The sequence below is a fragment of the Desmodus rotundus genome, chromosome 2 (genome assembly GCF_022682495.2).
Source record: "Desmodus rotundus isolate HL8 chromosome 2, HLdesRot8A.1, whole genome shotgun sequence".
NCBI classification, from domain to species: domain Eukaryota; kingdom Metazoa; phylum Chordata; class Mammalia; order Chiroptera; family Phyllostomidae; genus Desmodus; species Desmodus rotundus.
In genome coordinates, this window is record NC_071388.1 from 199,739,411 (window position 1) to 199,753,354 (window position 13,944).

At 38.8% G+C, this 13,944-nt stretch overlaps 1 protein-coding gene across 6 annotated transcripts in view; it reads left to right on the forward strand.

Moving 5' to 3' along the window:
* Positions 1-13,571, forward strand: part of NYAP2 (neuronal tyrosine-phosphorylated phosphoinositide-3-kinase adaptor 2) — a 217,164-nt gene extending 203,593 nt beyond the window's left edge. For 5 of the 6 annotated variants that reach the window (XM_045198413.2, XM_024564304.3, XM_053919130.1 and 2 more), the window contains one exon: positions 8,330-13,571. In XM_045198413.2, the coding sequence (XP_045054348.2) occupies positions 8,330-8,557 (228 nt within the window). In that variant the 3' untranslated portion in view covers positions 8,558-13,571. Of the gene's footprint in view, positions 1-1,588; positions 1,900-8,329 lie in introns of those variants that run through there. The other variant, XM_045198415.2, reaches the window with a different exon arrangement.
* Positions 13,572-13,944: the final 373 nt, after the last annotated feature.

Genomic DNA, 13,944 nt, shown 5'->3' on the forward strand with positions numbered 1-13,944 from the left:
CACGCAATCATTTTTAAGATTATTCATCGTCCCAACTATGGACATAGACATAATATTTTTAATATTTGGACAGTTCTACTCTGAAAAGCCTCGTAGTGCATTTTGATATATGAATGTCATATACCACCTCATATGTCATTTATGCTTGTATTAGATGTCCTTCACAACTTTACACAAATTTTAAAGCAGCAATATTTTAAGGTAATTTCAGACGCTTGAGAATTATATCACACACCAACTATTTCTCATCCAATATTAGCATTGCGTTTTTCTCATCCTTCCACAGAGGAATCCCCTCTGTGCTCCACATGCATGTACAAAGATGCAAACAGCATGTCGCTCACTCCTGGGTGAACGATGTGTTGCTGGGTGCAGAGGTTTGATCCTAGTGTTGCCCCAGAGAACGTGAGCTAAGTCACATACAATAGCCAGTTTGCAGTTGTCGACACAAAGTTAGCATGCTATTTTGACAATTGGCTTCTGCATTTAGTCATCATCTTGTTACATGCAAATATGAAGCCTTTTAAATGTTGAAAACTTTCATTTTTCCAGACAAAATTTTATTCTTCTCCGAAATTCTGGTACCACCAGGAATTTGTAAAATGATGGTTTCGTGCAACTAACATCTTCTTTTATGGTGGTGGGAAAGCCACGCAGGGCGCTTCCCCCTTCTACAGCCTTTCTCTTGGGCTTTTCCTCCTGATGCAACTCATTAAATCAGCTAATACTCCTGTGCGACCCGGTCAACAGACACTAAACTCTCCCCATGCTTGTGAATGTGCTTGGAGGAGCACAAATATGTGTGGGCATCGTGTACTGTTCGCTCCTGTGAAACTGAGGGATCGTCATATTGATATTTCATTAAATCAAGATTAAAAATCTCTTTTGAAGGCTGTCTGGTAGCCGCCATATGCATATACTCACGCACACGTGAACACACAAACACACACAATGCCCAAGAATTTGCATTTCAGCAAATGCCCAAGGGAGGCTGAGGGCATATTAAGGATCAGGGAGCATCGGTTCGCCATGTAACCTAAGTCAAAGGGGTCAGGATTTTGAGACCCTAGAATTCGAATGATTTGAATCCTTGAGACACCAAGGACACAAAGACCCCCCAGCTCTGAGGGAGACGTTTTCAGCTGTAGAACACCCAGGTTTTGGCTCACGTGGCTCACGTGGCCTGAGCACTGAGTTTGAGGGTAGATGCTGCCTGGGTTCAAAAATCCCAGGAAATAGACCTTGCACAATTTAGGGTAATTGTTGGATTCAGTGAAGCCAAAGAGAAATCGAAGCGTTCATTAAATGGAAAAAAAAATCAAAAGCTCATTTCCTGAAAACACTCAGAGGGCATTACACTTCTAGTCTTCCACTGGCTTATTTTTCCATTCATTTCATGAACATCCATTACATCCTTCCATGGTGCTGAAGGCTAAGGAAGTGAGGATTCACAACAGAGCCCCATCTTCAAAAGACTTACAGGCTGCAGGGGGTAGAGGGGTTACAGCTTTTGTGTCTACTTTGTAGTTAAAGCTCAATGATTACAGTTCTCAACAAACATAAGGTCTTAATTATTTTCATTTTGCAGATAAAGAAACAAGGTGTCAGGAAGGTTAAGTGACTTGTCCCAGATCTCCCAACGAACAAGTGGTAAACCCCGTTCGTGTTATCCATTGTGTCCACCTCTACTGCCTCCCAGGAAAGAAGAAAATACAACATGCTCACAAAAATAGGCTTGTTGTCACATAAGAGGGATGCACAGTGTATCGGAGGAGCGATAATTGTCACTGTTTAGGACAGAAGTTAAAACCGACCTCTGCCCTGGAAAGTCACTTGCGCCCCAGGGCTTGATTGAAGGACGTCGCTATAAACCTGAAGTGAGAGGTGTTTTCCTTATTTTTGCAGACAGCAAAAATGAGCGCGCTATGTTACCAGGAAACTCTATTTTGTCTGTATAGCCATGCAATTTTAAAACTTACTAACTTATTTTTAAACCTTTTTTTTGAGTGAGTTTTACATAATTGATCATGCAGGCAAGCACAGATGTATAAAAAAATAACACCTGTGGCTTAAAATAGCATCACGTCACGTTTTCATTACATGTCTAGTAATAGATTAGAGGCGCCACGCTGAGGGGCATCTGCAGATGTGGAAGGAGAAGGGAGCTGATGTATACTCACAGCACTGCATTCACACGCAACTCTGCAATCAAGACGCGGTTCTCACGTTATCACTAGATCTCTCCGCGAACGCTAAATTTAAACACGAGAAATAAACTGTGCAATTCCCGTACATGCCCCAGGTGTAAAGTTATCTAATAATTCTTCCATAAAGCATAGGTTCTGAGTCAACACCGCTGATAAATGAGCAAGGATTACAAGAGGTTAAGTTAAAAAAACACCCCATCAATAGATCAGACTTAAAGATGAAAAAAAAGTAACGCCAAAAACTATGGTAAAAGCAAAAGCTGCACCAAAGGTGCTATCATTTCAAACAATATCATAAACATCTAAAACTTCGGGGCATTTCATCCGTAATCTTTAATTCTCCTAATCTCTCAGGCATGAAAAAGGGTGAACGGCTTTTACAACATCACAGAAGCGAATTTGACCGCCAGGATCAAATGGGCAGCCCCTCAAGTTCTCTGTTCAAACAGCCTAATTCTGACCTTTAGAGAAAAGGGGGAAAAAAATCTTTGTGTTCAGTTATCTTCCCGGCCCTGAATTTATACTTTAAAAAGTTCAATAAGTGGTGTTTATAATAATTATAAAGTCACAGGAATTGTTTGGACTTTTTCAATGTTTTCCATATACAGTAATATGATATTGGGTCACCTCTATGTGGTTTCAAAATTCCAAATATTATATACCTGGTACATGGAGCAAACCTCACTTATTGAAACCAAAAGACTTTTTTTTCTATGTAGTGATCAAAAATACAGATTTGATCACTTGTTATTTGACAACTAACTAATAGAGCGATTTTATCTGTGAATCTGCTGACCAGCTAATTATAACCCTCCCATGTCTATGTTACGTCAATTTCAAAAGGAGTTTTGAGGGCCTGGCTTTCTGCCTATGCTGTGTCAAGCTGACCTCTTCTTTCCAAAATACAGTTAGAAAAGAAAAGGAAAATAATTCACAAAAATTATGTCACAAAACAATAGAGACCTCAATATCATTTAACTCTCCATGACAGCCGATTGCTTCCACCCAAGAATGAAAGGTACAGTTACATATTCTTTGGAAAGAATTGACTCTCTTCATGTGATTTTTAAAAATATATATCTTTTAACTCAAAATAGTTTTCAATATACAAAAGTATTTAAAAGCACGTACAGAGGGATCCTGCGTAACCCACACCCAGTGTTCACGATTGTTAACAAGTTACATTAACCAGATGCGTTTGTCACACCCAGTGCATCAATATTGATACATTATTATTATTAAAGCCCATAGTGCTTTATTTTGCTTTCCTTCGTTTTTAATCTGCCTTTCTCAGGGGACCGCATCATTTAATTTTAGTTACCATGTCTCCTTTCCTTCCTAGACTATGAGAGCTTACTCAACTTTGCATATTTTGCATGGCCTCCATAGTTTTGAGGATTGCTTTGAGTTTGTAGAATATTTTTTCCATTTGCATTTGTTCAGTGTTTTTCTCATAGCTAGCTGGGAGTTTTGGTTTGGGGAAGGACGGCCACAGAGGTAATTGGTCTTTCTCGTCACATCATAATAAGGGCACACACTTTCAATGTCACTTGTTAGCTGTTAATCAGCTGGTGTGGGGTAAGTAGTGCCTCCCAGCTTTCTCCACTAGAAAGGTCCTCTGCTCCGCCTTTCCCTCCTCTACCCTTGGAAGGAAGTCAGTATGTGTTGCCTATTCTTAAGGGGTATAGATCTATTTTTCACCTCCTCGAAGGGGAGCTTCACTCGATTTTATGGACTTATTAGTCAAGAATATTGCCTCTGCTGAATCATGTTGATATGAAAGTCTTGTCCAAGAAATACGTGTTCATGCCAGTTGAACAATTGTCTACAGTTTGCTCTCAGTGTATGCAAACTTGCCTGTGTATGTTTTCTTTTATTCTTTCCTGGTGTGGAAGAATAAACACATAAACACATTTGGATTAAAGACGAGAAACAAGCCCACTCGATTAAACAGCTAAACTAGAAGAGTTCATTTACTGGGCTCAGTTTTAAATTAGTTGTAAATCTAAACCCAGGGTTCTTTTAACTCCAGGATGAAGTAGAATGGGGGGTTACAGCTAAATTTAAATTGGATATGAAGAATTTGATAATAAAAGAAAAGATAGTAAAGTGTGAAATCTTTCATGGGTATTTCTTGATACATTTCATAAAATTGCTAAACATGCTGTTTATCTAGATAAAACTAATGAATTCAAGAATAACATTTTATTATCAGAATGAAATATAATTTCTAGACACGTTTTAGAGGAGAGGGATTTGGCGGTGTAAGTGGCCATAGCAGGAACATTGGAGTTCAATGCAGAGGAATTAGGAAGAGCGTGCTCTGCCAGAAAGTAAGATTCCAAAACATGTGCTATTTGAAAGTAAATATGGGAAGCAGATTACCTTCCCTCAAATGAATCACATCATTCATTCACTCACCTCATTATAACATAGTGATAACAATTGCTGTAGGTATTCCAAATGAGAAAAAATGTTTGGTAGCAGATTTCACATGAGAGCATTCTATATCACCCTTGACAGATTTGTAAAAGATTTAAAATTTAAAAAATTACTTGGCTATTTTCTGACAACCTGGGTTGGAAGTGTCATATACTAGCTCTCTTTCACGTTTGGGCTGTGCTTTCACATGGAATTTGTATGGACACCTGGCTACCAAAAGAAGATAGTTAACATTACAGGGTCAGTTTGAAAAAAAAATGGGTTGCTTTTTATTTATTAATATTTTAAACCATTATATCAGTCCTATGGACATGTAAATATGCTAAAATAAAAATGTAAATGACATGAAAAACCATACTTTCTAACTTTATTTTTAAGCTTCTAATCTTCAGGTTTTTAAAGAATGGATTATTCTTAACAAATTGACATACTTCTATGCAGCATCGATTTCTGGTGGACAGAAAGCACACCCTGATCACCGATGGTGTGAGACAGTCCCGCATATATAAATGTAGTGACAGCTATGAGATGTATTGGTGACGCCGCTGTCAGAGTTAATCCAGGAAAATCATTTTGCAGTCGCGTGTAATGATTCACAACCTAAAATATTCATAGAAATTAAGTAATACATGATTTAATGTTTGTGTGGACCAGTAAATGCTATGCAAATATTGAAATAATGCTGTAAATGTCTTGTCTGGAGAGTTTTCTGAGAGGCAACACAAACTGTTAATGGTGGTGGCTTCTATTCATGCATAAAATCTCTATCGAGAGCTTAATGACTGCTCAGCATGGAAGAGATTGGGGGCCTACCCTCTCAGAACTGGGTGTTATCAATTCCATCTATAACAATTTATAGCCACAATAAATTTTGCTTGCGTTTCCACCAAATTAGAGCTACTGTATTATTATTATTGCATAGATGATTCATTTACAAAATATTACAAATCTTTTCAAAAATTACCAAGCTGCTCTGGCAGTCTCCTATCGGGACAAAAACCTGTTGGTTATAATAACTCAACATACACCTAGAATTGCATTTAAAGTGAACACTCATGGTCCTGAGCTACGGGCCAGCGGATACCAAAAGGCATAAGACACAGCTCATCCTTTCAAACAATTTTACATCAAGTCAGGCACATAGAAGAACTTGAAGAGTATCAGTCTTGGAACTCTGAGTTCTTTGATTTTGTTTTATTTGATAAGCACTTTTGATTATCTCATAAAGCCACAAATATATTTGAATTTTTGAGTAGCATCTGGAAACAGTGGTACATATAATAGCTATTATTATAATTTCTAAGTAATATTCAAGAGATGGAGCATGCTGTAGTAGAAAGAATATTCATTTTCCAAACACCTCTGAGTTTGATATGTCTATATCACAGCTAATAAGCTGTGAGCTTGGTCTAGTGCCTTACATTTTCTGGGAGTCAGTTTTCTCACCTGTAGTAGGTAGGTGACTGCTAACTTTCAGGATATCTGGCAGGGTTTACTGTAACATATAACGAGCTCTTTGCAAATGGTTGGCAGAAAGCAGGTGTGGAAAACTCCTAGGTATTTGTCAGTATTAGAATAATAATTCTTGGGCAATTCCTTACCTGTTTTTAAAAATGACTTCATTTCATTATCCAATTTAATCCTTCCAACAACTTCTGAAAATGAGATGTTCTCAATTCACTCATTCCGACGGAGAGGCATTATGGGAAATTCCACACCTCTAGAAGTGGATCCTTGTCTTTTAGCTCTAGGTCCTGCCCTCCCGTAGAGGATCAGGAATTGTGGGAATTTGATACAGTCTCCTTCACACCAAAACCTTTGTGCTTGGCCTTGGCAAAGACAGAACTTCTTGAAGTCTGCATGTCCCCATCTGCACACGAGGGCATTGCACTAAATCATTTTCCTGATCCTTTTTGGTTCCGTGCACATCGAGAGTCGGTGTAGTGTAGTTGTTGGAGGCATGGGTGTTGCAGATGAACTCCTGGGTTCAAATCCTACTCCTGCCATTCGCTGGTTTGGCAACCCTAACCAAGTCACCAGATCTCTCTCTCTCATTTTGCTCATCATCATGGGTTAATAATACTTTCTTCAGAGCATCATCATTGGGAGGAATAAACTAATTAAGCTGTGCAAGGTACTTAGAATGAGATCTGGTATAGAATAAACATTAGATAAGTATTTGCTCTGATTATTATGCTAAAATTGTAACATCAGATTCAGGGACTCCAGGTGAGCTATTTGACTCTTGACTCTTCGTAGTTGTTGAGTAGATGTGCTTAAACAATTAAATAGAAACTTCCCCATGGCTCAGTTACATCACTGCCCTTGTGTGACAAGCCCCACCGCTAGCTCTGTTCTAAGGGTTAGTTATTGGTGGACATGGCCACGTGCACCCGGAAGCAGTGTCCATCTGTCCAAAAATATGTGTAGCCCTGACTGGCATGGTGCAGTGGGTTGGTGTTGTCCCTCAGAGCGAAAGGTCCCTGGGTCAGGACACATGCCTGGGTGGTGGGCCAGGTCCCTGGTGGGGAGCGTGTGAGAGGCAGCCAATTGATGTTTCTCTCACACATTGCTGTTTCTCTCCTTCTCTTTCTTCCTCCATTCCCCTCTCTCTGAAAATGAGTAAGTAATATCTTCATAAAACGAAAATATATGTGTGTGCATCAATATATCGTCAGCACTGAATCTTCTCCTGGTCCCCAGCTGACCTGATGAATCTGTTTCTCTGAAGTTCTAGAACCAAAGAGGGGCTGTGTCAGTGCAACTTCAGAAGCCAGTGACCCCAGCTTAGACATTTGCAGAGGCGCCAGAGGGTATAACAAAAAGTTCTTTGCACAGGAATTACTTAATATTTAAATTCCAAGCATTTATTTATTTATTTATGCTTATTTTTATTTTAATTAATTTATTTATTTTGCCCTTACTGCGCTGCTTTTATTTCAAGACAACTGTAGATTCACATGCAACTCTAAGAAAGAATACAGATACCTTGTGTACTCTTTAGCCAGTTTGCTCAGTGGTGACATTTTGCAAAACTACAGTATTATATCAGAACCAGAATATTGACATTGACACGGTCAAGGTAGAGAACATTTCCGTCACGCATTTAGATGCACGCTGAAAGTTGTGTTGGTAGAAAGGGCTAAAAGTCTTAATTCTATATACGATTTATAAGCCAGAAAAAGGGGAATGGGGACATATGTAACAGTGTCAACAATAAAAATAAAGTTAAAAAAAGAAAAAAAGCCCAAGTTTTAAGAACGAAAATGTTCATTAAAATCTTTAAAACATACACATTCATATTAGATGTCGCTAAAAAAGTAATTCCAATAATTTAATGTAGACATATTGGAATCTATAAAAGTAATAGGTAAATATTTGGCAAATTGCTTGAAAGGGTCAAAAAAGGTTTTATTTCCATATGTGGACTTCGACAGCATACTGCAAAAATATTCATGCCTAAGTTATTGTTTAATCATATTCCAGTGTTTACTAATTTAAGTAGAATTTTATTTATAGTTTCCATACTTTAATTTTGCTTTGTAAGAATTTCAAGCAGCTGACATTTTTCGAAACAACTACTAGCACAGTGCAAAAGAAAAAAAAAAAGGAAAAAAACACCCCCAAACCTGCTTTCATTCCATTCTTTTCTTCTGTATTCACTCTTTCTTTTTTGCTAGGTGGCATGCATGCAGTGGTTTCATGGAGACCATACAATGCTTGAGATGATTGAGAAAAAGCGTTGCTTGTGCAAAGAAATAAAGGCTAGACAGAAAACGGAAAAGGGCCTTTGCAAACAGGATAGCATGCCTATCCTACCCAGCTGGAAGAAGAATGCAGGTGCAAAGAAGTACAGCCCTCCACCCTATTCCAAACAGCAAACGGTATTCTGGGACACTGCCATATGACCGTGTACAGGATGGCGTGAGTACCACGCGACTGACCGCGAAGAGGGAGGTCGACTCAGCCCTGTGCTAAGGAACTGTTACATGTCTTCTCTGTTAGAGTGGAATGCCAGCACTTCCCTGGAAAACCCATGGGGAGCTGTGCCTACTCATGGCAAGTTCAAGATAAAATGTCTATTTCCTTGCAACTAAGGCACACTTATTTATCACGGATTATTTTGAATCCAGAAGAGATTAAGATGTAAATATTTTACTAGTTTATGGGCGACACCTGAAATAATGCACATTATACGTATATAAATGACAGAAATATCAAGAGTTTTACTATATGATATAAATTCGGTATTAACTGGTTTGTTATCTCTTTTATATATGTAATCCCTTGATGCCTTTTATTATTAATTTTTGCAGTTAGAATATTTTTTCTGCCCACATTTGTCTTCTGTATAACAGCTCACAGCTATAAATCATGTTCAGTCACATACTAATCTGATCTGGTGCTAGTCCAGTACGAGTTGAATATCATATTCACTAACAACACCTTCTGCTTTGTAAGTTTTTAAGAGTTTGACAGGAAATGAATGCAAGTGTGATGCTAAATTTGGCTGTCCACGTTCCATCAGCACCAACATTTTTGCTACTTTGGCTTTATACGAATTTCTCTTTAATACCGTCCCGATACCAAGTAAATGGTTAGGCAGACTCCAGAGGAAGTTATCAGGATATACGTGGACATCCCAGCAGAAACATTTCCTTCGGAATTGACTTTAGGGACATGCATCATTGATCTCATTGGAGGAGACCAGGGTTCACTGTGACAAGGGAAGGAACAAGGAGTCAAAAGCTGAGTAGCCCAGCGACTTTCAAGAAGGTAGGACCTGTGGCATCACAGACACTGCAATCACTATTTCTAAGGAACTTTCCACGCGTATGTCTGCTTCCCCCAGAAAACGAGAAACATTCAACCAGATGCGTTTACATCTTTCAGTACTCTAAACGCCAATCTTCCCCCCAATGTAGGTCTGTTAATGCAAGAGTAATTTTTTGGTTCATTTTTTCAAACTACATTTTTTGGGTCGTAATCTCCTGTGCATGACTCACACCCATTCCTACTGATTATGACGCCAGGACCAAAGACGTGTGACCGCTGATGGATTTCGTTTTGTTTCACGGAAGAAACAGGAAGTGCAGGGGATCAGGGATGGGGTGGATTCAATTTTATGTGGTGGTGAAATTTACATTAAACAAATCATATATATCTTTTAAGAATAGCTTGTTAGTTGAATATAAATATTGCCACAAATGAATAAAAAGGAAACTATCACATATATTTTGTATATTTAAATTACTATTTATGCTTCCTAAAATTGACAGTATGTGGTTCTTCTTTAACAATCAATTGAGTATTATATTTCTCAGAGGAAAGGTATGTGTTTGAAGTTATTGTCTTGTGGTTGTCCTTGTAAGGGTTTTGACAGCAATAGTACAGTGTTGCTCAATAAAAACCAAATATAACAGGAGGTAGGGAATTTTTGTAACCTATAGTGCTAAAAATCTAGTAATGCTTTATCAATAATAGTTACTTTCGAGCCTTTGAAATCTTATAAGATAATTTTTTAATATTTTATAATTAATGTATATTTTGACGTCCAATGAGAATTCTGAAAGAAATAAGGAGAAAGGTAAGTGGGAACATGTGTATCTGCTGTGTGTGCACACGTGTGCGTGGAGGAGGACTCAGTGGGACAACTGCATCCATGCAATGCTTCCTAGAGTTTCAGGTTTTGCTTGTACAACCAAGGTGGTAAAAAAAATGCAGAATCACAAATACAGAAGTCACAGAGGGATCTTCTGGAGCTTCAGTCGGTCCTGTTGCTGCGTTTCCCCCGTTCTGAACCCCAACAACCCGTGGGGCACGGCTCTGAGTGATAAAAATGTGTTAAGATCAAATCGGAATGGAAATAAAATGTGTTTATGACCCAAGTTGTTACACCGATTTAAGTTCGCATGACCACGTATACTCAAGCCAGTAGATGAGAGGTAAGGCATCAGGTCCTGCATCTTTACGATGATCTTGGTCTCCGTGTATATCCAGGCTCCGTGGGGTAACGGTCGGATGATCCCCTTGAAATTTATAGTTAGGCAATACAGGCGAGTGTTTTATTCAGACGCGGATCTTTTCCATTTCTCTCCGAACTGAGCCGAAGACTTTTTTTCATGCTGGCCACTTGTCAAGAAGGAAACAGAGGGACTGAAATGACTTGGGCTGGATTCGGCCGCCCCCATTCGGTCTACCAAACTCAAGCTGGTGCCAGGTTTCAGGTACTTCTTTTTAAAGTACGTGATGTCCTAGAAAGGTATCCTGCTGGAAAATCTGATCTTAGTCAACAGTTTCCATTTAATTTCTCCATATCTTGCTTTCCGTGGCAAGTAATGGAAAGATCTGGAAAAGTGGCTTCACTGACGTTGACTCAAGGGCCATTACTATGTGCCGCCACACCTGTGCGCTGTGGCTTCGCCTGTGTGGTAACAGCCGCGTCACGGCGACTTCCCTCTGAGTAGAGTGTTCCTTTATGTGGAGGGAAAAAGATGGGTAGGATAAAGAAAAACAGCTTACGTGCCAGTGTGTGTCAGTCAGGACACTTCAATCTGTGAATGTGGTCGGATGATTTTTCTTTTCTTGAAATCCATCTACAGCCAGAACACGACTGAATGACAAGCTCATATTTTTTTAGCAGTGCCAAAGAACAAATCTCCTGGTGGCATGGTTATCAGGTTGAAAGCGGCCATACCTATGAATAATGGCCCTTTCGCAGCGCAAAGGTTAGAGAAACAGAATTTTATTGGCTGTCAGCAAGATGCTTTTCTACAAGAGAAACTTCTTAGCAGGGAGGAGGCAAATCACCCCCGCCTGTCTGCCTGATCCCAGCAGCCGCGCCTCCCCTCCCCACACTTACTCTGTTGCAGCAAGTCTGGGGGGAGAAGTGATTGATCTGTGTCAATGAAGGCGAAGGGCCACCCACGTGCACTTGCTGAGAAAGTGAAACCAAACCAAACCTCAGGAGGTTACATTTTGTCATTTAACAGAATATCACTTTCAGATACACCGCAACCATGTGGCTACACCTAGGTAGAATGCTAGTTCCCTTTTCAGGGTGCTAACACCCGGGCTTCAGAGATGCGGAGGTTCCCAACAGTTTTCTTTGAATGCTTCTGGAGAGAAGATAAACATTTTTCTTACTGCACTTTGGCTTTCGCCTCATCCTCACACACCCTTTCGGGTTGGTTCTCTTGAGTGAGATTAAGGACCAAGTCAAAAAAACACTGAACAAACCGATCGGGATATTGTTTTAACTAATTACATAAGAAAACTACACAATGCATGTATGATGCAGTTTTCATGTTACTTACATGCTAAGGTGAGTCACTTGACTAAAATAGAAAAGCACCTGTAAGCTAACTATGGCTACCTGTGAAAATAAGAAAAGAGTCGTATGGAATGACAGATAATTCGCCTTTGCAAATGAATACAAGTAGAATAGAATAGCAATTCAGAGCTCATTATGTCCCCAATTTAAATGCAACTGAAAGAAAACTGGTACTTAATAGTACTCAAGGTAACTCCTTACATCTTCCATACATGGAAAAATTGATAGCTAACTGTAGAATGTAGACAATTTGCTATTGGTCCATTATCCATTTAACAGCTCACGAGTGAGCAACTTATGTATCAGTTATTTAAAAAACATTTTGAAGCACTTGGCATTCAATGTTCAAAAGGATGTGGTCCTGCCTTTAAAAAGCTTAATTATGCAATCATTAATATTTTCAAAACAAAGCCGATTGTTTTCAAGAAGATATACAATATCACATGTGCTTTGACAGTTCCTTTGTGTTTATGGTATTCTCTTTTTTAAGATCCAATGTACAGTCAAAATAAAATGCTAAAACATGTAACAGTGTCTATGTACAAAATATGTTTATGTGTAAGTCTTTCCATGTGCACATAGGATTCGTACTGTTATCAGTAAATCAGTAAGAGGATGACATGTTTTGCTATGTTGGACTTGAACACTACCGCTTGGGGTTTGGATTAATTTAAAACCTTTTGATAGTAGGGTCAATTACATCGTAGCAAAATGTGTGTAATCTAGAAAATAATGTCTGTATGTTTCCATTTAAATATGTAGTTTGAAATTTAGGGGGAAACATCTTTACAGAGATAACGTTGGATTTCTCTCAACCACACATATAGATGAAAACCTGTTCGAAGTGTCCAACTGTTTCCAAATGTGACCGGGTTTGCCCACCCTAAAAACATCTGCATTTACACGTGTACACACCCACATACAGTATACATACTGTATATAATATATAGGAAAATGTTTAGTACGCACTCCTTTTGTTCGGGACTCCTTCAGTTAACATTTGTAGTGTAGCAATGTGCGTAGAGAGCACTGCGATTAACCGGATCGAAGCACAGTAACGTCACAGGTCGTGTCACCTTGCACTAAAAATGTGTTTACGTATTTAGCAATTGTATGTTTACTTCATTGCTCTCTTCAAGAAACTGAAACAAATAGCTATTGAGAAAATTATATAAAATAATATGTTTTTTAGTGGGTAATGGCACTACATTTTTAAAAGACAGGGTTTTTAAAAGAAACCATTTAACATCCATTCCAGCGTAACATGTTTACCATATCTAAAAATCTGAATGTCGTATTGCATTTTTCACAACACATTTAAAATGTCAGGTATGTGCCTGAAAAATTGTGCTAATAAGCATTAGGTAACAGGTTTCTCTACTCACGTGTTGTTAGCCATTTCTATATGCATACTAATATAAACACGGATGTTTTAATTTCTCTTAATTTTTGTATTGATTTTTTTAGGTAATGTGTAACTATAAATGTACTTTGATACTACTGAAGTAACCAGATGTTGTTTGACAACAAATTGTTTTCTTTAGTGCATTGACAATATTTTACAATCCTTTTGTGCTTATTTATTTGTGCTCCCGTGTAATTATAATAAAAGCAATTGTTTAAATTAGTTGACTTTGTGGTTGCTGGTATTTATTCATCAAGAAACAAGAGTAGGAAGGACTTCCTCGAAGACAAGTGCACATTTTCACAAAGACAAAGACACATTTTGAACTCCTAACGTTGTTTACGGGATCGTGTGTCTTGTGGGAGGTCGGTGTGGGGGAGGAGCAGGGCCTGGTCCTCAGTGTAGTTATGTGGCCCACAGTTGTCCTCAGCCGCCACTTGGATTCTGCCTCCAATAGGTGATCCACTGAGTAAAAGGGACCTGGACATCCCTCCTTTTTCAGGACACACCTCATTCCAATTAAATGACTCAGCATGTGTCTGGAGCGAGCTGGAGGC